The sequence below is a fragment of the Lissotriton helveticus genome, chromosome 8 (assembly GCF_964261635.1).
Source record: "Lissotriton helveticus chromosome 8, aLisHel1.1, whole genome shotgun sequence".
NCBI classification, from domain to species: domain Eukaryota; kingdom Metazoa; phylum Chordata; class Amphibia; order Caudata; family Salamandridae; genus Lissotriton; species Lissotriton helveticus.
The window spans coordinates 867131874-867159845 of record NC_136069.1 but is presented as its reverse complement, the minus strand read 5'-3'; the positions used below and the strand labels follow the sequence as shown (position 1 = coordinate 867159845).

Sequence of the window (27972 nt, the reverse complement as noted above, 5' to 3'; positions counted from 1 at the left end):
CCCTATACCTACCTTATACTTACATGTAAAACATATATGCCTTTACCATTCATGCCTTTACAACGAGATTTGTTGTAAAGGCATGCGTGGTAAAGGCAAATGCATTGTAATGGCTGTTTCCCATCACCTCATGCTAGCAGATGTTCGATGAATCATTCTTCTTCCAAGGAGCTCCTGTGTTAAAATGTATTAGGGCAGGACAGACTGGGGAGCCAATAGGAGCCTTTGAAACATGCTCAAACCAGCCCCATTCCCTCTGTATCCTCTTTCTATCTCTCTCTTTACATCCATCCTTCTCTCTTGCTCCTTCTCTCTCACATGCTACCGCTCTGCTATTTTACTTTCTACCCTTTCCCCACTCTCTCTTTCTCTCTCCCTGTTGAAGTCTCCTCGTACCCTCTGCAATTAGCCTGGTGACGATAGGGAGAACAACAGCAGCACTTGGGCACCCAGGTCTTTCAAAACTGGCTCCAGGGACGCCACCTCAATGGTGAAATGCCTGGTCTGATAAAGGGCCTGAGGGATTATTTTACCATCTCAAAAGCAACTGCATCATCAGATCTTACATTCTTTATTTCAGAGATGCGTTGTATTCAGAAAGCAAGTTTTCTTTGTTTTGTTTCTATACTTTAGCCATCTTTTTAAAATTGTTTTGCTCTTGAATTAAAATGCAATCCAGATATATTGGGGCAGATTTATCACCTTTTCAAAAAGCAGAGTGTAGCAGCCGCAAAAACTGTGCTGCGTGAAAAGGAGAGAGGAGGAGCGTGCCAATTTTACTGAAATATCGCACTCTCCTCCCCTTTCCCTAGCGCCGGTGCTGAATCAGCTGCTGTTCTCCACGGAGACACCTTTATGCCATGGCGCAAGGGTATCTCCATGAGTCTATCATAGGTTTTGTACTGAAAACCATTTTTCTTCTTTGTATGTGTGCTGTACAGTGCAGCACACGTACAAAGTCGAAAGACCAGTTGAAGGGTGCCTTGGGTGGTTGCATGGGAATGCACATGCTCCACACATGGTACACCCCCTGGCTCTAAGTAATGCAAAGCAGCACTATGCGCTGGTTTGCGTTATTTTTACATTATTTCAGAACAGAAAGTTTTTGCGCAGATTTGCATCACTTTTGTGAACAAACACAGCCGAAAATCTTAGTAAATCCCCCCCATTGACTTTGCCTATAATTGATCATCCTTGCATATTTTCATCCCTTTTGTGTTGAAGTCCTGCACTCTGGTGTGGTGTTGTCTGCCAAAAGTGGTGAGTTTATTGGTGAGGTTGTCAGGCATTCTTAATGCTGGCCTTGTAGGAAATACAACCTGGCTCGAACGTAATGTCAGGAGAAGAAGCCTGTGTGTTTCCTACATTGTTGTTGCATTATAGTCAAATGAAAGGGACATTAAGAAAGCAGAAGTAATAGAAAGGAACCAAAAGCAAACATAGCTATTAACTCCTCACCCATTTCTCTAGTTACCAATCCATATCATTTCCATACCATACACCCACGAACGATAATAAGTGGCATGGGGAGAGTTTTGGATACAACACGGGTCCAATCTTGTGAAGTAACCATGAGTCACAGAGTAGGTGATATCATGTTCCCTACTCTTGGATTTCAATGAATTGTTGTCCTTGAAAGGCTGACTTAAATGCTTTTATTGCTCTAAGGGAGGACAGGAAGGCTGGTGTCCTAGAAGAACCAGTCGCATTAGAGCAGTGGCAGATCAATGAGTGTCAGCCTCTTTCCTTGCAAGAGTTGTGGGCATTTTGGGGCATATTACCAACAACTAGCGATAATTATCGCTATGTTGGCTTAGCGGCAATAATTTTATCGCCGTGTTGCGGCGATTTTTATCATTTAGGAGCCTTGCTATTATCAAGGTTTATCTCCTAAGCGATAAAAATCGGCCGAAATGCATGAATATCGCTGTAAAGTCAGCGATATTCATGCATTACCGAGCTAATGCTCTTAGCCATGTTATCCACCTCCCATTGGATAACATGGCTAAGAACTGCTCAGGGCAGGAGTTAGCTTTTGGAGATTTTCGCGCTTAGCACGAATATCTCCAAAAGTTGGTAATAGGAGATAGAGATGTTAGCGACTGTTTGCAGTCGCTAACATCTTGGCACGCCCACTTTGCATGTCATTAGTGATAAATATCTCTGACATGCAAAGCGGGGCCCAAGATGGTCGCTATCTCTTACTAACTGTCGCTAACTGGTGTTAGCAACAGCTAGGTAATAGGGATATAATTTTATCTCCGCTTTCTTGGCTTTTAAAGCCAAAAAAGCAGAGATGAATCCCTTGATAATATGCCCCTTTGTTTTCTGTGCCCTGGTCTTCTGAGCCCAGTACATGCAACCCAAATCCCTCCAGACAATAAGCTGCACTTATGTAGTAAAAAAAAAGCCAGCATTGAACCTCTAGCGAGTCTCGCTTTTCAACTGGCGGGACTCGAAGTAGGTTCAATGCTGGCATGTGACAAATGTGTGACTACTGGGGTACTGTGGTCATTAAGGATTCCCCAGTTGGAAGTTAAGATATCAATACAGCATTTTGAGGCAAGTAATACCTCACAAAGCATGCATGAATGTGATGCATGGTGTGTTTACTTTAGAAAGAAACTGGGCAGCACGTGTGGCCTGGTGAAACCCGTGGGTCAATAGTAAGCATGGGCGTAAAATCCGTTACGCTCGCGGATTTTTCGTATTTTCGGAGAATCCGCAATCCGCGAACTCTCGCGGATGCGGCGAGAATACGCAAAATCCGCGCGAAGCGGATTTTTTGTTTGTGTTCGCACTGCTCGCGCTGCTCGCGGTCCGCGGCGCGGGCAGGAACAATCTCGCACTAGCGAAAGTACAAAAATTACTTAGTAAAGGAAGTGGCCCAGTCTCCAACTTCCTGTTCCTGTCCAGCAAGCTCCTCCCATAGGGGTGGGGTGAAGAAAGTGCCCCAGTCTCCAACTTCCTGTTCCTGTCCAGCAAGCTCCTCCATTTCCTGGCCACTTTGATTTCGATCTTGACTGGGAAGGATTACTTTTTGTGGTTGCTGCTGGATATTTGGATTTGAGGCCTTTTGGATTACTTTTGGATTCGAATTTTGATTTCACAAAGAAGTAAGTCGATGTTGTTTGTTTGTGGTGATTTTTGTGTGTGTTGTTTTTTTTCGACTTTTTTGGGGGGAAAATCTGCAAGTTCGCGAGCTGAGGATGTGTTTTTGCTTGTGTTCGCACTGCTCGTGTCCCGCGCAGCAACAATCTCGCACTCGCGAAATTGTAAAAATTACAATTCTGCTGCACATGAATTGAAAACCACCAGGCTTATTTATGGGTGCATGGATGATACAACTGTTTTGTTGAAATTATTTTTGTTAACATGATTCTGGCCAGGGCATGGATGACATTGGATTGTGCTGATTTTTGTGTGTTTTAGGACTTTTTGGGGTGGTGTTGGGGGCTTGCTATGGGGGTGGGGGCCATTTTATTGTCTGGTCCCGTGTGGGTGGGGGTCTAGGGGCCATTTGTAAGTTGTGTGCTTTGTGCCATAGGCCTGCACCCACTGTGCTCTGATGTCATCCATTATGCCCAGGGGGGCCCAGAATCGGTCTGTTCGCGGATTTTGTGGGTTTTTGCCACGTTCGCGCCGTGAAGCAACAATCTCGCACTCGCGAAATTGTAAAAAATGCAATTTTGCACCGGAAAACCACCAGCAGGCAGCATAAGCCTTCTGAAAATGGATGGATGGCATTGGATTGTGGTGATTTGATTTGTGTTGTGTGTTTTCACTTTTTGGAGTAGGGGTTGGGTGCTGGCTATGTTGGTGGTGGCCATTTTGAGGCATGGTCCTGGCCATGTGGATGGGGGGGTCAAGCGGCCATTTTGAAGGCAGGCAGTGAGCTTTGAGACATAGGTGTGCCTTGCTTTCACCCATTGTGCCCAGGCGGAGTCAGGGGTACATGAAAGCACAACCCTCTGTGTGTGTGCTCTCTTGGATCAATGTTAAATTCCTGTTTCCCAAAAATTTAGCAAATCCTAATTTTGAAAATTCCATATTGTGTGGTGTGCACGTGTGTATTCATAAATGCCTACTTGCTAACTGTTTATTCAAGCGCTACATATGCAACATTTATATTTACTGATGTTCCTCTGTCTTCGTTTGCGTTTAGGTGCACAAAACTACGCATCATCATCGTTGAGCATCAGTGCCAGGAAGAAGTGCTGCTGCGGCCTGTTGTTCCGACATCTGAAGAAGATGGCTCCAAAAAGAGGTGCCCGTAGGTCCTCTTCCAAGAAAGATGTCTCTACTAAGGAGAAGAAGAAGCAAGTGGCACCACTTACCAAGGCGACTGGTTGCTCAACCAAGACATTTTTTGGGCAACAACAACCAAAAAAACAAAGGCCCACCATGAGTGCTGCACAGGTAGCCTGTTTAGTTGTTGAATCACCAACGACCAGTGATGTTGGATCATCGCAAGAAAGTAGCAGCACGCCATCAACACAGGTTTTAACTCATCTCACAAGTACTATTCAACAACCAAAGCCGCAACAACAACTGCATGGGCTACTAGTACAAGCAGAAGTACATGCGCAAGGAGCTGTCCGAGAAGGAGCTGTCCGAGAAGGAGCTGTCCGAGAAGGAGCTGTCCGAGAAGGAGCTGTCCGAGAAGGAGCTGTCCGAGAAGGAGCTGTCCGAGAAGGAGAAGGCCGAGAAGGAGCTGTCCGAGAAGGAGCTGTCCGAGAAGGAGCTGTCCGAGAAGGAGAAGGCCGAGAAGGAGAAGGCCGAGAAGGAGAAGGCCGAGAAGGAGAAGGCCGAGAAGGAGCTGTCCGAGAAGGAGAAGGCCGAGAAGGAGAAGGCCGAGAAGGAGAAGGCCGAGAAAGAGAAGGCCGAGAAGGAGAAGGCCGAGAAGGAGCTGTCCGAGAAGGAGAAGGCCGAGAAGGAGCTGTCCGAGAAGGAGAAGGCCGAGAAGGAGAAGGCCGAGAAGGAGAGGTCCATGGAGACTTGCAAGTAGAGGTCAGTGAAGATGGCCATGGAGCGGTGCAAGTGCCCACAATGGTTGTTCTTCCAGAAGTAGGGGCACAGGAGGAAATTGACTTTGGAGCCGGGGTATCATGTCAGGAAGACGAAGCCACTCCTCCTGATGATTCATTTTCTCCCAGCTCCCCAGCAAGGAAAAGATCAAGGAGGGTGTGTAGAAGTTCCTCTTCAAGCCCCGCTCCATCAGATGATGATCTGGATCTGGATTGGCAACCATCTCCGACGTCTGAGAGGGAGGCACACCATGAGCTGCGAATGGTATCAAATCTTAAAAGGAAGGGCCCCGGAAAGCTCATACTTATGGATCCGAACGTCGGACTTGATGAAGTGGTGCATTCTGATGTTGTTGAAGAGGATGACAGCAATGACCTAGTCATCACACATGTCAGTCCAGCCACACCGGCCATGCAGCAGACAGACATTTACACCCTATCCCGACGTCATGCTGAGCGTGACCCTGGCGACGTGCCACTGGTAGCACCACCAACGCAGTCAAGTAGTACCACAAGTTCAACAAAACCTACAGCTCCCATATTTTCTCCCCGGAGGGGGACTCCATCCAGCTCGACTCCCTCAAGTAAGGTTGCTGCAATAATTGCACAACCCAGTAGATGTCTGCAAGGCTCATCCACCACTGCTTCATCTGGCATTGGCAGCAGTATCACCTCGTGCGGCAAAACCAGAAGTTTCCAGTCCCCAGTTTGGAACTTTTTTAGTGTCCATGAAAAATATGATAACATAGCCGTTTGTTGCATTTGTAAGACTAGCGTTAGCCGTGGTAAGACTGGTACCAACTATGGAACCGGAGGCCAGATAGGTCATCTTGAAAGAAAGCACGCTGTCGAATGGTTTCCGCACCTAGCAAACGTCAAGGGAAAGCGATCCCAAAGGGCAAGTGGCCAAAATATACCCATAGTAGGTGTTTCATCTGAAGATGATGGGGAGGTAGAAGAAGCGTCAGACATGTGTCCGGTTGCACCCAGTACCCCTTGCAGCACCACACCCTCCGTAACACATAACAGGCACACTGAGAGTCTGGGAGACACACCAATGCGGAAAATGTCAACACTGATCAGAAGTGGGTCGAAGAAGGCATCAGCATCATCCCGTAAATTTGTCCAGCGCACCATTTCAGCCATGTTCTCCTCAGATGCGCAATTTCAACGCAACCACCCAACTGTACGCCTCTATAACACTAAGCTGGCAAAAATGCTAGCGGTGGACCTTCTCCCTTTTTCGTTTGTCGAAGGTGTGGGTTTCCTTGAACTCGTGGCAACATTGGCCCCTAAATGGAAGGTTCCTAGCCGGTACTATTTTGCCAGGGTTGCTGTTCCAGCACTACACAAAGAGGTGCTTGAGTTGGTGGGGGCAGCTTTGCAGAAGAGTGCTGTTCACACTATACACCTGACAACAGACATGTGGACCAGTTGCGCAGCCACTGATTACATGTGCATCACTGCACACTGGGTCTCTTTTTCAGGGGTTATTAAACAGATAAATGCAGGTGGTGACTTGGTCGAGATTTTTAAGGGTGCTCGTAAACATGCAACATTAGCCATGTTTGGCATGGAGAAAAGTCATACTGCAGTCAACATTTTGGCTGACTTTAACAAAAAGGTCTTGCAATGGCTGCGCCCAAGACATTGCAAGGTTGGTTATGTTTCTACAGATAATGGCAGCAATGTAGTTAGGGCCATGGCGGACGGTTTCTATTTCAGAGTGCCGTGTTTGGCGCACTGTATCAACCTTGTTGTGCAAAATTTTTTGAAAAAAGAACTTGCAGTCGACAAAACACTGACCATCTGCAGAAGAATATGCACACATTTCAACCATTCTTTTAAGGCCCGGAAGGAGCTGAGGCGCAAGCAAAATGAACGTAGAATGCCAGTGAAAGCACTTATCCAGGAGGTGGCAACACGTTGGAACTCAACCTTCTACATGCTTGAGCGTCTGCATGAGCTGTTTCCAGTAGTCAATGAGTATTTCTACAACCTGGGTGGTGATACGACAGGAATGATACTAGCGGTGGAGCAATGGCAGCTAGTTAAAAGCCTGACAGACATGCTTCGGCCTTTTGAGGTCTTCACGCGTGACGTGAGCAGGGAGGACTGTTCTTTGAGCAAAGCTATCCCACTGTTGCTGAAGCTCGAGCACCAAGTCAAGGTGGTGTCTTCACAATTAAAGGACGTTGGAAAGAACGAAGCACATGAGTTGGCGCAGAGATTATTACAACGCCTAGTTAGCAATGAACGGCTTGTAAATATCAAGAAACAACAGCACTACATTTGTGCTACTATTCTGGATCCACGTTACAAAAAGCCATTGTTTGGCAAAGTAATAATTCCTTTTGAAACATCGGATGTTACAGAGTACAAAGGTTGGCTAGCTCAGTCAGCCATTCGTTTTGAAATAGAACGGAAGGAAACTGTAGGAGAAGACAGTACTACTAGTGAATCAGCAGGCGATCAGGCGTCCCAAAAAAGCACTTCACCATCTGTGCCTGTGGCAGAAGTGAGTGATTTTTCCTCTGAGCCGTTAACCACACCAGCAACCGTATCATCTCCACCAGGCGCATGCGATATGTCTGAAGCGAGTTGGCTAACTCAGCTAGGGTTTCCTGGTCCTAGAAAGGACACAGAAGTGCAAAGTACAGGAATCCGGGAGGACATTCTTTCAATGGTGCAGGCCTATCTGGATGACTCAACAGAGGTCAATATTACTGAGGACCCATTGGCGTATTGGCATGGGAAAAGAAAAATATGGCGAGAGCTCACCAACCTGGCTATCAATTACTTGTCTTGCCCACTCGCAAGCGTGTCTTCAGAACGTGTTTTTAGTTCTGCTGGTGGCATTGTGACTTCCAAAAGGTCCCGCCTCTTGCCCGCAAATGTGGAGCGGCTCACCTTGATAAAGATGAACCAGCACTTCATACCACCAGATTACAGAGTACGAGAATGCACGCAGGAAGAAGAGGACACCGCCCTACCCGAGGAAAGTTCTCCTCAGTTACCAGAAGTAACCCCGACTGATGAGTTAGCAGAGTATGAGGACGAGTTCTGCTTCCCTGACAGCGAGTTCTGAAAATGACTCAATCATTCATTAATTGTAAATAGTCCTCCTTATTCACTTTTATTCCTGTGTGTCTGCCTTTCTTTAGCAAGTGCTTCATCACATTCCCAACAAAACTGTAATCAACCAATAAAACAACAAGCCCATCAACAGAACTATCTTGATTTTGATGCCGCAGCATTCCTCAGGTTCACAACAGTTAGTTGACAAGAACTCAGTCCTGGTCGTCTATCCTGAGTCCTCCTCCTCCAGACTCACCCTATCCATTACCCATAATGCTGATGCCTGGATTCTGCACAATGAAGAAATGAAGGAGCCAGCCCTCAAACACAAATTACAGGTAAGATAAGCTTTTGGATGGGAGGTAGTATAATGGAGTATTCGGAGAGGCGAGAGAGTGACAGTGGTACTAGCAGCAAAGTCCTAGGGCTCTTGAATTAACAAAGTCTGTGACAGGCATTTACTTAGGAAAACATTTGGCCTATTGCACGTGAACGTGTAGGCGTTATATTGCTCGCTTGCCTGTCTCAGGGGTGCTGTCTCTGGGGCTTCTAGGTTTTAGGGTTGTGTCAGCACCGCTACCACATTTCTAATGTTGATTGCTTTTGTTTTGCAGAAAATCCACGCCGGGAAACTCCAGTTGTGGCCCTGCTGCAGAACGCGTTAGGACTCTGTGAATTCCAGGTGGAGCCAGCCCTCAAACACAAATTACAGGTAAGATAAGCTTTTGGATGGGAGGTAGTATAATGGAGTATTCGGAGAGGCGAGAGAGTGACAGTGGTACTAGCAGCAAAGTCCTAGGGCTCTTGAATTAACAAAGTCTGTGACAGGCATTTACTTAGGAAAACATTTGGCCTATTGCACGTGAACGTGTAGGCGTTATATTGCTCGCTTGCCTGTCTCAGGGGTGCTGTCTCTGGGGCTTCTAGGTTTTAGGGTTGTGTCAGCACCGCTACCACATTTCTAATGTTGATTGCTTTTGTTTTGCAGAAAATCCACGCCGGGAAACTCCAGTTGTGGCCCTGCTGCAGAACGCGTTAGGACTCTGTGAATTCCAGGTGGAGCCAGCCCTCAAACACAAATTACAGGTAAGATAAGCTTTTGGATGGGAGGTAGTATAATGGAGTATTCGGAGAGGCGAGAGAGTGACAGTGGTACTAGCAGCAAAGTCCTAGGGCTCTTGAATTAACAAACTCTGTGACAGGCATTTACTTAGGAAAACATTTGGCCTATTGCACGTGAACGTGTAGGCGTTATATTGCTCGCTTGCCTGTCTCAGGGGTGCTGTCTCTGGGGCTTCTAGGTTTTAGGGTTGTGTCAGCACCGCTACCACATTTCTAATGTTGATTGTTTTTGTTTTGCAGAAAATCCACGCCGGGAAACTCCAGTTGTGGCCCTGCTGCAGAACGCGTTAGGACTCTGTGAATTCCAGGTGGAGCCAGCCCTCAAACACAAATTACAGGTAAGATAAGCTTTTGGATGGGAGGTAGTATAATGGAGTATTCGGAGAGGCGAGAGAGTGACAGTGGTACTAGCAGCAAAGTCCTAGGGCTCTTGAATTAACAAACTCTGTGACAGGCATTTACTTAGGAAAACATTTGGCCTATTGCACGTGAACCAACACGATGACAGTGTTCAGTTAAATGAAATTACTGCAAAACCACCACCCACCCAGCTCAAAAGTAGTAAAAAAACAGGTATGCTCAGATAAAGTTTGAAAAAGTATATTTATATCCCTAACAAAATAATCTCCCGCAAGACCCTCCCTAACCCCAACAAATAGTCCTCAAAAGTCCCCAAAAAACCCAACTCCCAATTCCCACCCCCCAAAAGTCTCAAAAAAAGGGGCAAGGGACACTCTAGGGATGCAAGCTGGTAAGTTTGGCCTCCAGGGCATCATGCTTTAGGGCCAGGGCATCATATTTTTCTTGGAGGATGGCTTGCTCTAGGCGGAGGCCCTCCACCACATTTTGAAATTTGTGCCATTTCTGGACCTCCGCCTCTAGGTCTGACACTCTGCGGAGTGCACGGTGCAAGCGACCTTTAACAGTGCTGCGAGGTGCAGCTTTTGCTGCTCGGCGGTGGCGTCTTCCGGCACGGCTCCGGTTCGCTGGAGCACTGTGCTTACCGGCAGAACGTGGGGTAACAGAGGAGGATGTAGACGATGTTAAGTTGGATGCACTGGAGTGCGTGTCATCCCCCTCGAGTTCCACCAGTCGCCGATATTCCGCAACAGTTGCTTCCAGCCTCCGTTGCCGGGCCAGTACAGCCAGCATACTCCTCGTTGGTTTGGAGGTTTTAGTATTGCCAACTATATGAAGAAAGAAAGACATAATCTGTAAGCAATGCTCTTTAGGAATATGATTAACACAAAATGATTCAGCAGGAAGTTGTGTCACAGTACAACTAGCAACTAGCCAGGGCAGTACAAAACTATTCAGGCCAGTATCATGGGCGTCCGCAGGGAGGGGCGCTTGAATCACCATTTCCCTTCCCACAACTCTCTTGTATCCTTGGTTTGGTGCTCTTTCATATGAAAGAGATGTGGCAGAAGTGAGTGATTTTTCCTCTGAGCCGTTAACCACACCAGCAACCGTATCATCTGCACCAGGCCCAGGCGATATGTCTGTTTCCCTCCCTCTCTCTCTCTCTCTCTCTCTCTCTCTCTCTGTCTCCCTCTTTCTGTCTCCCTTTGTCTCCCTCTACCTCGCTGTCTCTCTCTCTCTGTCTCCCTCCCTCACCCTCCCTCTGGCTCCCTCCCTCTCTCTCTCTCTCTCCTTCTGTCTTCCTCTCTCTCTGTCTCTGCCTCTATCTGTCTTTCGGTCCCAGCCTGCTGTAATTACCATATTGTAATTTGTCACTGGGCCACCACTGGATACACATCATATCCTATCTAAGAGTCAGATAGTACCATGATCCAGCTTACCTGTACTCGCCACCGCCACTGTCTCCTTCCTCACAGTCTGTACTTCTTCTTGGTCCGACTCCTCTAGCGCCGCCTCCTCCCCAGATTGACCCTCGGACTCCGAGTCAATGATGACCACATCCGAGCTGGCCCCGCCACCAGATGTTCCACCTACAAAGTAGATTTAAGAATGTTCGATTACACCACTCCACTAGTATTTGGTCTATGAATGAAAAAATGTGAAAACAACTGAAAAAGTAATTGACTGTCTACTCTAGTCTAAAGTAAATGTCCCTCCTTCCAGGGAAAGCTGTTGTCTTGCTTAATTTTTTTGTCACAATTGTTGAATGCTTGCTTAATTTTAACACACATTATTTTTCTCTGAACAGACAGAAACTGGACTTCTAAGGACAAGAGGAACATCAACTTGAAACCAGGTGAAAGCTCGGCTCGACCACAAGAAATTTCTACCAATCCAGTACTCATCAACTCTGCACCAAGCACTTTTCCATTTCCAACTAACTTTATTTTAATATATGTGTTTACTTAAACTTTTAATAAAGCTTTTAAACTTGAATTGACTCTGTAGTTTTTCCTCCAGAGAGTCCAGACTAGAGTGACTGAGCGAAAAGTTTTGCAATTTTTGGAAGGAGGAATCTGTGCTGCTGACACTACCAGGTTTATTTATACAGTGTGCCAAACACGCCACTCTGAAATATTATTACTCTGGTCTTTGGTGTCCATAGTTCGGTTTGTGGAGAAGTGTCCCTGCAACAGTAGTATTATGGATTTTGCTCCTATCTAAACACTATTTCGAAACAATTAAATTAGGAATGCTTGGACAACAATAGGTCCTCTATATTTAAATGAAAACTTACTGGGGCCAGCAAAGGAACACTCGCCGCCCTGGCCTGCATCCTCCTCCTTTGGAGCCACTGCTGCATCCTCCTTTTCCGCCCGCTTGCCCCTGGGCGGACCTGACGTACAACATGAAAGAAATAACAGAAAACATTGATGATTGCTGCTTGCCGATGTCCTTGTCAACCAAATCAAACATTTAGAAAGAACAAGAACCTACTATTTCAGCCAAAAAGAGGGCTACAATGGAAGGACTGCACCTGAGCCTCTACTCTAGGGGCAGATTTACAAGCCCCTTGCAGCTCTTCTGCTCCATTCTTGCGTCAATTTTGTGACGCAGCGCCACAAGAGAGGCGCCATGGTCTGGCGTATATTAACAACGTGACGCATATGGGAGATGCATCCCATTCTAAAACCCTGCGCCATTAGGGAGCATTCCATCGCAAGGGATGGCGTTCCTGCGCAGGAACGCATGCTAAAAGTGGCTATGGGGAATATATAAAATTTCAATCAGTCATTTAGGACAATGATGCGTCACTGAAACCCTGCGCCTGCATGAAGCAGACTTACGGCTTGACGCAGCATTGCTGGAGCTGCGCCATCGTTGCAACGCAACTCCATCAAAGAGCCGCCTTTACGGCACCGATGCGTAACGCTTCGGTGACGTTGTGGGACCATGGTGTGCCGCATTGTAAATACGGCGCACCATGGGTGGTGCTGCCGTGCCACACACTTTGCAGGGATGCGCAGGTAATTGCTAATCTGACACTTACGGGCATACTTACGAGTTCTGAGCTGGACACCTCCAGATGTGCACCAGAACAAATACGTAACGCAAAACTAACCTTGCGTCACGGCAGATGCGCCGCTATTACAATGCGGCAAACCCTGGCGCAAGGGTAGGCAGATGCGTAACGCATCTCGTGACGAAATAGGGGCGCATCTCTAGAGTCGCTTCGTGGGCGCAATGCAACTATAGCAGTGCTCAGGGCTGCCCAATACTCTACATACCGCATCAGTCCTTACGCCTGCTTCAAGCAAGCAGGCATAAAGAATTGACATAGCAGCGTCGCGGAAGTGCCTGCGCTAAATCTTGTAGATTTTACGCAGGCACTTTTGCGAGGCACACATCTGCCTGACCGGCACCACCCACCCCCCACTCCCCCCCTGCGTGGGAACGCACCCATTGAGGCGCAGGCCCAGGCATTCACGTGGCGCATCTCCTTAGATGCATCACGTTGTACATGACTCGCAGGGATGCGCCACGTTTACGTCGCTGTGCGTCAGGTAAGGCAGTGTAAACGTGGAACAAGGGGCTTGTAAATCTGCCCCTTTGTGTCTAGCATTACGCAGTTCTGTAAAATACACTCATACTCAGCCCAATTAAATGAACACAAAATAGATAACAAATAAGCAGTGGCACCGGCACAGAGAAGGAGAACAGTGCACCTGAAATGCACAGAAGATTTTGAAATATTAATGAAAAAATTGCTACTACTACTCACCAAGACCGGGGACCTCCACTCCCAGCACGTCTAGCAGGTCACGCTCTCGGTCAAGGATGTCGGTCCAGCGGTGGGTGACCTGATTGTAGGTGCGCTGGACCCCCGTGATCTTAAAAAGGGCCCGGCACACCTGCCCCCACCGCTTCCGTCGCTCCTGGCTGTTGGTGTAACCAGCAGCAATCCTGCCGCCTGCCGCGATGGTCCTGGGGAGACGGCGCTGCACGTAAAAAACAAGTGCGCCCACCTCCTCAGGGCTGAAAATCTCCCGGGGCACCACCATTTCCGCCCTCAATCGACCACACGGGAGCCGGGCACGGGCTGCGGTGCCCGTCTTGGGCAGCTTGACTGCTGTCTTCACCATGTTCTGGGCAGGTAAGGAGATAAAATGAAAAAGAATAAGAGTAGAGAAGAAGGAAAGTAAAAGTTTAAAAAAGTAGTTCAAAAGTAAACAAAAATAGCCTAAAACACAAAAATATAGATCTAGAAAAATACAGGGATAGAAAATAAGTTAAATAGATCAAAAAAATAGTAAAACAAGCAAAGGATGGCAGAGATATAGAGAGGATAGAAACACCATACCCAGACACATAGGAATGAATGAAAAACAAGATGGCGGCCCGATCACGTGCGCGTAAGTAAGTTCGCACGCGATTTCTCTCGCGAACTCGTGCGAACTTGTATTCGCAAGGCGCGAGTCGGGCGAGATTACACTTAGCGGGCGGAAACGGAAATACGTCACGCAAACAAAATGGCGGCGCCCATACTCAACCTTGAGGTAACTCGCACGAGTTTGCGGCCTCCACGGGCCAGTTCGCACTACGACGCGCCCCGCGAATAGGGCGAAATTACCGAAAAACGAGTTTTGCAAAAGCAAAACGAACGAGCAGGTGCAAAAGTTCGAGCTCATCATTTGTAACCATTTACCTGTAGTGCTTCCTGAAGGGGCCCTCCAGAATCCGGTTGCCTACTTGCAACTATTGTGTGACCCTGCTCTGACAGTCACAGAATAGTTACAAGTATGCCATTGCATCCTGTTAAAAAAAATTATTTACTTTGCATTTGCAACAAAAAGGAAAGGGAGCAGACAAGCAGGTGCCAGCCTTCATTAATGTCAGTTGGGGCAGGGCAGGTGTTGTTGTTTGCAAAACTTAAGGCACTTAGCAGGTGTTTGTTCACTCAGTGGTCAATCAGAGGGTGTTGTGATGACACTGAGGGTGGCATGGGTGTGCCAGCCAGAGGGTGGCATGGGTGAACCAGAGTGCCAGTGTTGACAGAGGATGGCAGTGCTTTGCTTTGCCCCAATAATGTACACTGGTGAACTAGAGGGTGATGTGATGACACAGAGGGTGACATGGGTGAGCCAGAGGGTGGCATGGGTGACCAAAGAGAGTGCCAGTGGTGACAGAGGGTGGCAGTGATGAAGAAAGCTTAGCAAACAGGCTGGGCACGTAGAAACAACAAGTTCGCTAAACTGGCGACCCGACAAGTAAGTTCGCAATTTGCGAAATAGTACAAAACCCTCGCGAACTTGCAGAAACCCGTGCGAACATACACACCCCCAAAAAATCCGCTAATCCGCGAGAATTCGCGGATTTCGCGTATTTTCGCAATCCGCGAATACGCAAATCCGCAAATTCGCGGATTGCGAATCCGCAAAATCCGCCCATGCTTAGTCAATAGGCCTTCCGATTTAGAGTTGAAATATGTTGACCAGTTACTAAGATAATAGGACCATTATATCTTTAACCCTGTACAGAAAAATCTATTAACATACCCAAACAACCGCTATTAAAGGGATTTCTAGGTTGTTTGAGGTATTTTTAGCATCTGTTTGAGACCAAAGTTGAGCTTAGATAATATTCAAAGTGCTCCCTGGAAAAAGGTTGAGCCCATGCTGGTCTTTAGGGACCAGGATGAGTCTTGATGATGAAACATGCCGCTACTAGAGTGGGTGGGGTCTATCTATCAAAGACATTTTCTTTTTTTATCTTTGCCCGCAGGGTGATAAATAGAGGACATATTTAATTTCCTCCTAGAAAATAAATCAGTTATGGGATACTTGTTTGTGAGGTATTTACCTACCCTTAATTCTGAATGTCTGACAAAGAGACGGTTGTACCACACACCCGAGGCAAATAAGCTCATCAACTAGATCCCAAACTGTTTCACCCATAGCCATCTAGGCTAAGGAGGTCATTTTGACTATTAAATTGTTGAACATCCGCCAAAAAGTGGCTGACATCCCACCTGTCATATTTAGAGTCAATATCTTTTTATATACTCTAAAGCAGATGGACAAGTATCTGTCACCACTATCCGACGGACTACCACTAATGCAGGCGTTGCACTTTCTGGTTTTGGGGAATGCTGTGTGAGTTATTGGTCTTTTATAATGTTTATTTTTTTTTTAGTTACCCTTCATTATATTACAGTGAGTATGGGTCTGCCCTGGATTTGTCCATTTGCTTTTACCTGGTTTGGGGTTTTACTGTGCTTTTGGTATTTGCAGATGTTATAAATAATCAGTGCTACTTTTCAATCTTGATACAAGGTAAAAATCCTTTAATGGATATATTTGACTTAATTTCGTTTTAAACGAGCAGTAAATCACTTTAGCCACTTGGATGTTTTTCGTAAGGAGATTTTTGAAACGTGGCCAGAGTTAAATTTACAAATTGGAAATAATGTTTACTAGGGCCTATTGAATTTCAAAAGCCTGTTTTCATGTGATTTTTTTTTGCTAGAGAGAGGAAATTGTTGTTTGCATGGGTGATTCCTCTTCATTTTTATCTCCTTCTCTGGTTTATAAATGCCAGTAATGAGATGCTAACAGAGCCGATCCGCCTTTGTATAGGTTGCTTGATCATGGACTGAATCGTAAACCAATTACATTTCGCTTTTCAAACGTAATGTCGCTTGTTGTTGACGCTTTTTTCTTTATTACTGCATCTTCTCGGAAATAGAGCCCATGGCATATTGCATATTCAGAGAAATCCACTGGGGGCTACAACGAGCAGGAGTGCTTGCTCCAATGACTCATTGCCTGTAGAAAAATGAAGGCCCTCATTACACCTGATAAATTTCAACTCCACTGAATCGGAATCTATCCGGTGTGATAAATATCACCCAAGTATATGTTGTTCCTAAATAATAGGATATAACGTGCAGCTTTCGGTCCTAACAACTTGTAATGAGTGCCTTTGTTGGAAACCTCAACAATGTAGGTAAGACAGACAGTCACATTCTATTATGATCTCTCTCTCGCTCTCTCTCTCTCTCTCTCTCTCTCTCTCTCTCTCTCTATATATATATATATATATATATATCCATCAAAACGAAGGTGACCCCTCGGTTGTCCTCATGGAAAGAGCCACTCAGCAGGTAAGTATGTTCTTAGCTTTAATCATGAAAGCTGCAGCATCACATCCGAAAACAGCATTAAATATCAAGGGAGTCCATACGCCGACGCGTTTCGTGCGCTGTGCGCACTTCTTCAAAGGCGGACTGTTGAAATACCACACAGCAATCCACGGCACCTGAACACTTTATGACGCTCGCTGAGTAGGGCGGGGACAGCTCGCACTGTCTTCTGGTCAATTGAGTGCAGTGGACAATAAAGTTTTGCTAGTGTGCTGTCATATTCAAATAAAGTTCCACAGTGGGTTAGTGCTCGTTTCTCTTCTGGGAGGCTGCACTGTAAACCTTCCATTTAGCCCTCGCCTGCCCCTTCAGCTAGCGTGATTAGGCGCCAGCCTGGGCTGTGGAACACAGCGGGGTTCTTTCCGCGGCTGGACTAGCCGCTACGAATCCATCAAAACGAAGGTGACCCCTCGGTTGTCCTCATGGAAAGAGCCACTCAGCAGGTAAGTATGTTCTTAGCTTTAATCATGAAAGCTGCAGCATCACATCCGAAACCAGCATTAAATATCAAGGGAGTCCATACGCCGACGCGTTTCGTGCGCTGTGCGCACTTCTTCAAAGGCGGACTGTTGAAATACCACACAGCAATCCACGGCACCTGAACACTTTATGACGCTCGCTGAGTAGGGCGGGGACAGCTCGCACTGTCTTCTGGTCAATTGAGTGCAGTGGACAATAAAGTTTTGCTAGTGTGCTGTCATATTCAAATAAAGTTCCACAGTGGGTTAGTGCTCGTTTCTCTTCTGGGAGGCTGCACTGTAAACCTTCCATTTAGCCCTCGCCTGCCCCTTCAGCTAGCGTGATTAGGCGCCAGCCTGGGCTGTGGAACACAGCGGGGTTCTTTCCGCGGCTGGACTAGCCGCTACGAATCCATCAAAACGAAGGTGACCCCTCGGTTGTCCTCATGGAAAGAGCCACTCAGCAGGTAAGTATGTTCTTAGCTTTAATCATGAAAGCTGCAGCATCACATCCGAAAACAGCATTAAATATCAAGGGAGTCCATACGCCGACGCGTTTCGTGCGCTGTGCGCACTTCTTCAAAGGCGGACTGTTGAAATACCACACAGCAATCCACGGCACCTGAACACTTTATGACGCTCGCTGAGTAGGGCGGGGACAGCTCGCACTGTCTTCTGGTCAATTGAGTGCAGTGGACAATAAAGTTTTGCTAGTGTGCTGTCATATTCAAATAAAGTTCCACAGTGGGTTAGTGCTCGTTTCTCTTCTGGGAGGCTGCACTGTAAACCTTCCATTTAGCCCTCGCCTGCCCCTTCAGCTAGCGTGATTAGGCGCCAGCCTGGGCTGTGGAACACAGCGGGGTTCTTTCCGCGGCTGGACTAGCCGCTACGAATCCATCAAAACGAAGGTGACCCCTCGGTTGTCCTCATGGAAAGAGCCACTCAGCAGGTAAGTATGTTCTTAGCTTTAATCATGAAAGCTGCAGCATCACATCCGAAAACAGCATTAAATATCAAGGGAGTCCATACGCCGACGCGTTTCGTGCGCTGTGCGCACTTCTTCAAAGGCGGACTGTTGAAATACCACACAGCAATCCACGGCACCTGAACACTTTATGACGCTCGCTGAGTAGGGCGGGGACAGCTCGCACTGTCTTCTGGTCAATTGAGTGCAGTGGACAATAAAGTTTTGCTAGTGTGCTGTCATATTCAAATAAAGTTCCACAGTGGGTTAGTGCTCGTTTCTCTTCTGGGAGGCTGCACTGTAAACCTTCCATTTAGCCCTCGCCTGCCCCTTCAGCTAGCGTGATTAGGCGCCAGCCTGGGCTGTGGAACACAGCGGGGTTCTTTCCGCGGCTGGACTAGCCGCTACGAATCCATCAAAACGAAGGTGACCCCTCGGTTGTCCTCATGGAAAGAGCCACTCAGCAGGTAAGTATGTTCTTAGCTTTAATCATGAAAGCTGCAGCATCACATCCGAAAACAGCATTAAATATCAAGGGAGTCCATACGCCGACGCGTTTCGTGCGCTGTGCGCACTTCTTCAAAGGCGGACTGTTGAAATACCACACAGCAATCCACGGCACCTGAACACTTTATGACGCTCGCTGAGTAGGGCGGGGACAGCTCGCACTGTCTTCTGGTCAATTGAGTGCAGTGGACAATAAAGTTTTGCTAGTGTGCTGTCATATTCAAATAAAGTTCCACAGTGGGTTAGTGCTCGTTTCTCTTCTGGGAGGCTGCACTGTAAACCTTCCATTTAGCCCTCGCCTGCCCCTTCAGCTAGCGTGATTAGGCGCCAGCCTGGGCTGTGGAACACAGCGGGGTTCTTTCCGCGGCTGGACTAGCCGCTACGAATCCATCAAAACGAAGGTGACCCCTCGGTTGTCCTCATGGAAAGAGCCACTCAGCAGGTAAGTATGTTCTTAGCTTTAATCATGAAAGCTGCAGCATCACATCCGAAAACAGCATTAAATATCAAGGGAGTCCATACGCCGACGCGTTTCGTGCGCTGTGCGCACTTCTTCAAAGGCGGACTGTTGAAATACCACACAGCAATCCACGGCACCTGAACACTTTATGACGCTCGCTGAGTAGGGCGGGGACAGCTCGCACTGTCTTCTGGTCAATTGAGTGCAGTGGACAATAAAGTTTTGCTAGTGTGCTGTCATATTCAAATAAAGTTCCACAGTGGGTTAGTGCTCGTTTCTCTTCTGGGAGGCTGCACTGTAAACCTTCCATTTAGCCCTCGCCTGCCCCTTCAGCTAGCGTGATTAGGCGCCAGCCTGGGCTGTGGAACACAGCGGGGTTCTTTCCGCGGCTGGACTAGCCGCTACGAATCCATCAAAACGAAGGTGACCCCTCGGTTGTCCTCATGGAAAGAGCCACTCAGCAGGTAAGTATGTTCTTAGCTTTAATCATGAAAGCTGCAGCATCACATCCGAAAACAGCATTAAATATCAAGGGAGTCCATACGCCGACGCGTTTCGTGCGCTGTGCGCACTTCTTCAAAGGCGGACTGTTGAAATACCACACAGCAATCCACGGCACCTGAACACTTTATGACGCTCGCTGAGTAGGGCGGGGACAGCTCGCACTGTCTTCTGGTCAATTGAGTGCAGTGGACAATAAAGTTTTGCTAGTGTGCTGTCATATTCAAATAAAGTTCCACAGTGGGTTAGTGCTCGTTTCTCTTCTGGGAGGCTGCACTGTAAACCTTCCATTTAGCCCTCGCCTGCCCCTTCAGCTAGCGTGATTAGGCGCCAGCCTGGGCTGTGGAACACAGCGGGGTTCTTTCCGCGGCTGGACTAGCCGCTACGAATCCATCAAAACGAAGGTGACCCCTCGGTTGTCCTCATGGAAAGAGCCACTCAGCAGGTAAGTATGTTCTTAGCTTTAATCATGAAAGCTGCAGCATCACATCCGAAAACAGCATTAAATATCAAGGGAGTCCATACGCCGACGCGTTTCGTGCGCTGTGCGCACTTCTTCAAAGGCGGACTGTTGAAATACCACACAGCAATCCACGGCACCTGAACACTTTATGACGCTCGCTGAGTAGGGCGGGGACAGCTCGCACTGTCTTCTGGTCAATTGAGTGCAGTGGACAATAAAGTTTTGCTAGTGTGCTGTCATATTCAAATAAAGTTCCACAGTGGGTTAGTGCTCGTTTCTCTTCTGGGAGGCTGCACTGTAAACCTTCCATTTAGCCCTCGCCTGCCCCTTCAGCTAGCGTGATTAGGCGCCAGCCTGGGCTGTGGAACACAGCGGGGTTCTTTCCGCGGCTGGACTAGCCGCTACGAATCCATCAAAACGAAGGTGACCCCTCGGTTGTCCTCATGGAAAGAGCCACTCAGCAGGTAAGTATGTTCTTAGCTTTAATCATGAAAGCTGCAGCATCACATCCGAAAACAGCATTAAATATCAAGGGAGTCCATACGCCGACGCGTTTCGTGCGCTGTGCGCACTTCTTCAAAGGCGGACTGTTGAAATACCACACAGCAATCCACGGCACCTGAACACTTTATGACGCTCGCTGAGTAGGGCGGGGACAGCTCGCACTGTCTTCTGGTCAATTGAGTGCAGTGGACAATAAAGTTTTGCTAGTGTGCTGTCATATTCAAATAAAGTTCCACAGTGGGTTAGTGCTCGTTTCTCTTCTGGGAGGCTGCACTGTAAACCTTCCATTTAGCCCTCGCCTGCCCCTTCAGCTAGCGTGATTAGGCGCCAGCCTGGGCTGTGGAACACAGCGGGGTTCTTTCCGCGGCTGGACTAGCCGCTACGAATCCATCAAAACGAAGGTGACCCCTCGGTTGTCCTCATGGAAAGAGCCACTCAGCAGGTAAGTATGTTCTTAGCTTTAATCATGAAAGCTGCAGCATCACATCCGAAAACAGCATTAAATATCAAGGGAGTCCATACGCCGACGCGTTTCGTGCGCTGTGCGCACTTCTTCAAAGGCGGACTGTTGAAATACCACACAGCAATCCACGGCACCTGAACACTTTATGACGCTCGCTGAGTAGGGCGGGGACAGCTCGCACTGTCTTCTGGTCAATTGAGTGCAGTGGACAATAAAGTTTTGCTAGTGTGCTGTCATATTCAAATAAAGTTCCACAGTGGGTTAGTGCTTGTTTCTCTTCTGGGAGGCTGCACTGTAAACCTTCCATTTAGCCCTCGCCTGCCCCTTCAGCTAGCGTGATTAGGCGCCAGCCTGGGCTGTGGAACACAGCGGGGTTCTTTCCGCGGCTGGACTAGCCGCTACGAATCCATCAAAACGAAGGTGACCCCTCGGTTGTCCTCATGGAAAGAGCCACTCAGCAGGTAAGTATGTTCTTAGCTTTAATCATGAAAGCTGCAGCATCACATCCGAAAACAGCATTAAATATCAAGGGAGTCCATACGCCGACGCGTTTCGTGCGCTGTGCGCACTTCTTCAAAGGCGGACTGTTGAAATACCACACAGCAATCCACGGCACCTGAACACTTTATGACGCTCGCTGAGTAGGGCGGGGACAGCTCGCACTGTCTTCTGGTCAATTGAGTGCAGTGGACAATAAAGTTTTGCTAGTGTGCTGTCATATTCAAATAAAGTTCCACAGTGGGTTAGTGCTCGTTTCTCTTCTGGGAGGCTGCACTGTAAACCTTCCATTTAGCCCTCGCCTGCCCCTTCAGCTAGCGTGATTAGGCGCCAGCCTGGGCTGTGGAACACAGCGGGGTTCTTTCCGCGGCTGGACTAGCCGCTACGAATCCATCAAAACGAAGGTGACCCCTCGGTTGTCCTCATGGAAAGAGCCACTCAGCAGGTAAGTATGTTCTTAGCTTTAATCATGAAAGCTGCAGCATCACATCCGAAAACAGCATTAAATATCAAGGGAGTCCATACGCCGACGCGTTTCGTGCGCTGTGCGCACTTCTTCAAAGGCGGACTGTTGAAATACCACACAGCAATCCACGGCACCTGAACACTTTATGACGCTCGCTGAGTAGGGCGGGGACAGCTCGCACTGTCTTCTGGTCAATTGAGTGCAGTGGACAATAAAGTTTTGCTAGTGTGCTGTCATATTCAAATAAAGTTCCACAGTGGGTTAGTGCTCGTTTCTCTTCTGGGAGGCTGCACTGTAAACCTTCCATTTAGCCCTCGCCTGCCCCTTCAGCTAGCGTGATTAGGCGCCAGCCTGGGCTGTGGAACACAGCGGGGTTCTTTCCGCGGCTGGACTAGCCGCTACGAATCCATCAAAACGAAGGTGACCCCTCGGTTGTCCTCATGGAAAGAGCCACTCAGCAGGTAAGTATGTTCTTAGCTTTAATCATGAAAGCTGCAGCATCACATCCGAAAACAGCATTAAATATCAAGGGAGTCCATACGCCGACGCGTTTCGTGCGCTGTGCGCACTTCTTCAAAGGCGGACTGTTGAAATACCACACAGCAATCCACGGCACCTGAACACTTTATGACGCTCGCTGAGTAGGGCGGGGACAGCTCGCACTGTCTTCTGGTCAATTGAGTGCAGTGGACAATAAAGTTTTGCTAGTGTGCTGTCATATTCAAATAAAGTTCCACAGTGGGTTAGTGCTCGTTTCTCTTCTGGGAGGCTGCACTGTAAACCTTCCATTTAGCCCTCGCCTGCCCCTTCAGCTAGCGTGATTAGGCGCCAGCCTGGGCTGTGGAACACAGCGGGGTTCTTTCCGCGGCTGGACTAGCCGCTACGAATCCATCAAAACGAAGGTGACCCCTCGGTTGTCCTCATGGAAAGAGCCACTCAGCAGGTAAGTATGTTCTTAGCTTTAATCATGAAAGCTGCAGCATCACATCCGAAAACAGCATTAAATATCAAGGGAGTCCATACGCCGACGCGTTTCGTGCGCTGTGCGCACTTCTTCAAAGGCGGACTGTTGAAATACCACACAGCAATCCACGGCACCTGAACACTTTATGACGCTCGCTGAGTAGGGCGGGGACAGCTCGCACTGTCTTCTGGTCAATTGAGTGCAGTGGACAATAAAGTTTTGCTAGTGTGCTGTCATATTCAAATAAAGTTCCACAGTGGGTTAGTGCTCGTTTCTCTTCTGGGAGGCTGCACTGTAAACCTTCCATTTAGCCCTCGCCTGCCCCTTCAGCTAGCGTGATTAGGCGCCAGCCTGGGCTGTGGAACACAGCGGGGTTCTTTCCGCGGCTGGACTAGCCGCTACGAATCCATCAAAACGAAGGTGACCCCTCGGTTGTCCTCATGGAAAGAGCCACTCAGCAGGTAAGTATGTTCTTAGCTTTAATCATGAAAGCTGCAGCATCACATCCGAAAACAGCATTAAATATCAAGGGAGTCCATACGCCGACGCGTTTCGTGCGCTGTGCGCACTTCTTCAAAGGCGGACTGTTGAAATACCACACAGCAATCCACGGCACCTGAACACTTTAGTCCGCCTTTGAAGAAGTGCGCACAGCGCACGAAACGCGTCGGCGTATGGACTCCCTTGATATTTAATGCTGTTTTCGGATGTGATGCTGCAGCTTTCATGATTAAAGCTAAGAACATACTTACCTGCTGAGTGGCTCTTTCCATGAGGACAACCGAGGGGTCACCTTCGTTTTGATGGATTCGTAGCGGCTAGTCCAGCCGCGGAAAGAACCCCGCTGTGTTCCACAGCCCAGGCTGGCGCCTAATCACGCTAGCTGAAGGGGCAGGCGAGGGCTAAATGGAAGGTCTACAGTGCAGCCTCCCAGAAGAGAAACGAGCACTAACCCATTGTGGAACTTTATTTGAATATGACAGCACACTAGCAAAACTTTATTGTCCACTGCACTCAATTGACCAGAAGACAGTGCGAGCTGTCCCCGCCCTACTCAGCGAGCGTCATAAAGTGTTCAGGTGCCGTGGATTGCTGTGTGTTATTTCAACAGTCCGCCTTTGAAGAAGTGCGCACAGCGCACGAAACGCGTCGGCGTATGGACTCCCTTGATATTTAATGCTGTTTTCGGATGTGATGCTGCAGCTTTCATGATTAAAGCTAAGAACATACTTACCTGCTGAGTGGCTCTTTCCATGAGGACAACCGAGGGGTCACCTTCGTTTTGATGGATATATATATATATATATATATATATATATATATATATATATATATATATATATATATATATACTAGCAGCCCGTTCCGACGTTGTCCGGGTATAAACACGCCCACACTGGAGTCCTGTGAACGCTTGTTTTGCAGGATTTTCGTGCCCCCTTTTTGCCGAATGCCCGTTGAATGCCGCGCCGATTGCTGTATGGCCCCGCCCCCACATGCCCACAACGGAGCCCCGTTGAATGCCGCGCTGATTGCTGTATGGCCACGCCCCCACATGCCCACAACAGAGCCCTGTATACGCTTGTTTTACCTGATTTCCGCCCCCAGATTTCTGCCCCCAGCACAACTCACATGCTTGTTTTACGTGATTTCCGCCCCCAGATTTCCGCCCCCAGCACAACGCACACGGCCACAAGGAAGTACTAACACGCCGCGTTGGCCACGCCCCCACATGCCCACAACAGAGCCCTGTAAACGCTTGTTTTACCTGATTTCCGGCCCCAGCACAACGCACACGGCCACAAGGAAGTACTAACACGTAGCGAATACCGCGCCCATCGCTGTATGGCCATGCCTCCAGCACAACGCACATGCACACGCCCCCAGCAGAACACCCCGAGCAGAACGCCCACACCCACAAGGGACTACTTTGTCCCTAAGGTTCTTTTACCCTTCGAATGTATATGGTGGCCAGCTGTATAGCCTATGTCCATCTGCTGCAACTGTCCTTTCCAATGCTGTATTGGGTGTTGTGATTGGTGCTGTGGTTCCTGAGATTACGTGCCTCAAAGGTTTGATATACGCACACTGTAGGCTAGAAATTTCCAAAAGTAAGGGGCATATTTACAATGCTCCGGCAGCACTTTTGAGTTTAGAAAGCTTTATTGAATATAATATACATAGTAAAACATCTGTACATAAAGGATTAAAACAATGAAAGATAATATCATGAACATTTTAAGTGTTAAAGAAAAAATTTAAGAAATATACCTAGTACAAGAGGCTTTTGGTGTTTTTTTTAAGAAAGAGAAGAAGAGAAAAGAGAGAAAAAAGAAAAAGAAAAGAGAAAAGGCAACATTATAAACAACTCGGTATGATAATGTAAGGTGATTATGAAAAACACAAGAGTAGGGGAAAAGAGAAAAAAAAAAAGGAAACAACGAATTAAAGGTAGATAAAGAGAAAAAATATAAAATTCAAACCACATGTCTAGAAAGAAATTCAGTTAATGGAGACCATAACCAGGCGTATCTCCTCCACTGCACTCTTCAAGAAAGAGGTGAAAACCATCCTTCTGGCCAAGATCTCCTGAACGCTATAGGTGTTGGATCAGAGACTCTGCATTGCTTTGTGTCAATGCTTACCTTGTCCTTTGGCACTATACCTCTACTTGAGAGAGACACTACTACGCTACTCTCTCACTACCAACCAATATATGATACACGTTGGGTCACTGTTTCACCCTCCCGGTGCCCCCACTCAGTGCTCTCTCTATACTAAAACACTGTTCTAAGCCTTCCACACACCCAAAGTGTACCTGAACACCTCTGTAGTGGGATCATTGACTTGTGCCGTCTTATATTTCTTGTTTACCTGACTGTATTTTGATATGTTTTATGTATGTTATTATTATCCTTTCATGTTAGTGACTATTACATTGCTCCCATTACCTCTGTTCATTCCTACTGCCCCTACCCCTTTCATTGTGAAGCGCTCTGATATCTGTAAGGATCTTGTTCGCGCTATATAAAACTTTGAATAAATAAATTAAAATAAATATAACAAATCTCTTTTGATTAATAATGGTACAGAGGTGGCATAAGCACAATCAAGTCTATGATGATGGCATAACAAATTCCACCAGGCATTGTATGACATTTTTGAATTGTCCTTCCAATTGGTAGGGATGATCTGAAAGGAAATAGCAATATCCAGATCTGTAAACGTACGTACATTATGAGAAACATTCCACAAAGGAGAGGAGCCTCCTAAAAAAATGTGAGCAATGGCAAAAGAAAAGTCAGTATTTAAAATCTCATTAAGCTTTGACCAAATATGAGACCAAAGGGATTTGACCCTGGGACAGTGAAAAAACATGTGAAGGAGGTCGCCATTGGTATGTGAACATGACCAATATTTCTTAGAATCAAGCAATTTAAATTTATAAAGATCAGAGGGGGTAAAAAAGAGTATATTATAAAAAAAATAAAGTTTGAGTAGTACTTGCAGAACGTGAAGCTGTGTGTATTTTGGACCAGATAGAATCCCAGATTTGATAGGAAAAATCCTGAGCTAAATCTTGTTCCCACAAAAGTTCTAATTTTGATTTTAATCTGACAGTTTGTGAAAGAGAGAGTCCTTTATATATAGCTGCAGCCTTGAGAGGGGAGGAAAAGTCAGGTGAAGGGGAAAGAGTAAGGTTAGTAATGGGCTGAAGAATATGCTCAGTGAAGCAAGGGCATTTTTAACTAAGGGGTATTGGGAAGAATAAGTATCAGATATATGAAAAAGGTCACGAACATCTGAGATAGCCCCATTATTAATCTTTAAGAATTTATTGTACCAGATTGGGGTTTGAGATTGAGAGTCAGCATGTAAAATAAAGATGTGAGACAACAGTAGAGGGAGCGCTTTAGAATGTTTAAATATGGGGGTAAAAAAACGTTTTGGTGGTTGAGTTAGACGAGTCGCAGTAAGAAACGAGAAGGGTGAGAGTTGTGCAAATTCAATAGAACTCCAAGCAGCAGGGATAAGGCAGGAAGAATCTGAAAGAAAAGACCAAATCTGTTTTAACGTGAAGGCGGAATGATAAGGACTAGGGTTGGGAAAGTTTAACCCTCCTTGGTCTTTCGGTTGTTGAAGACGGGAGAGAGAAATCCTCGCCTTACGGTTATTCCATAAGAATTTAATAAGGGTTTGATTAATAGTTCTAAAAAAGAGAGCGGGAGGGAGATAGGAAGCATAGAAAGATAGAAGTTGACAATAGGGAGAAGCATCATTTTATTAGTTGAGAGCCTACCCCACCAGGATAGGAAAAGAGGGGACCAACCCTCAATGAGAGTAGATATCTTTTTCAATAAATCTGCAAGATTAATGTTAATGGTTTCTCTGATGGTGTTCGCGTATAGTACACCTAAACATTTGATTTTGCTGGGACTCCATTCAAAACCAGAACCTTGAAACATATGAGAGAGGGAGAATTTATTCAAGGGTAGAACTTCGGTTTTGTCAATATTTAATTTATAACCCGAAACTGTAGAATAATCATCTAATAAGGAAAAGAAAGCGGATAAGGAGCTAGACGGGATAGAAATATAAAGAAGAATATCATCAGCATAAGCGGTGTATGTTATGCCAATGTTCTTAAAGGTAAATCCAGTATAAGAAGATGAGCGCCTAATTTTTTCCAGAAAAGGTTCTAAAGCAAGAATGAAAGGAAGAGGGGAGAGGGGGCATCCTTGTCTGGTGCCTCTGTGAAGAGGAAAGTAGTCGGATTGAGAACCATAAACCCAAATGGAAGTGGAAGGGGCAGAATATAGCAATTGAATATGCTGAATAATGTGAGGACTAAAGCCATGCCAACGCAGTGCACAAAACATAAAATCCCAACTCACTCTATCAAATGCTTTCTCAGCGTCTAGTGTTATTGCGA

At 46.9% G+C, this 27972-nt stretch overlaps 2 protein-coding genes across 3 annotated transcripts in view; both read left to right on the top strand.

Moving 5' to 3' along the window:
* The window catches only part of HTR1F (5-hydroxytryptamine receptor 1F), an 845375-nt gene that overhangs the window by 711757 nt on the left and 105646 nt on the right, over nt 1–27972 (top strand). The gene's annotated exons all lie outside the window — the stretch shown is intronic.
* Nucleotides 6173–8787, top strand: LOC144771794 (zinc finger BED domain-containing protein 6-like). The gene is made up of 2 exons (XM_078656076.1): nt 6173–8443; nt 8720–8787. The coding sequence occupies exon 1, from the start codon at nt 6244–6246 to the stop codon at nt 8113–8115; it is 1872 nt and encodes a 623-aa protein (XP_078512202.1). The 5' UTR covers nt 6173–6243; the 3' UTR covers nt 8116–8443; nt 8720–8787.

Coding starts and splice junctions, on each gene's coding strand:
- LOC144771794 (XM_078656076.1), top strand. CDS start 6,244: ATGCTAGCGGTGGACCTTCTCCCTTTTTCGTTTGTCGAAGGTGTGGGT.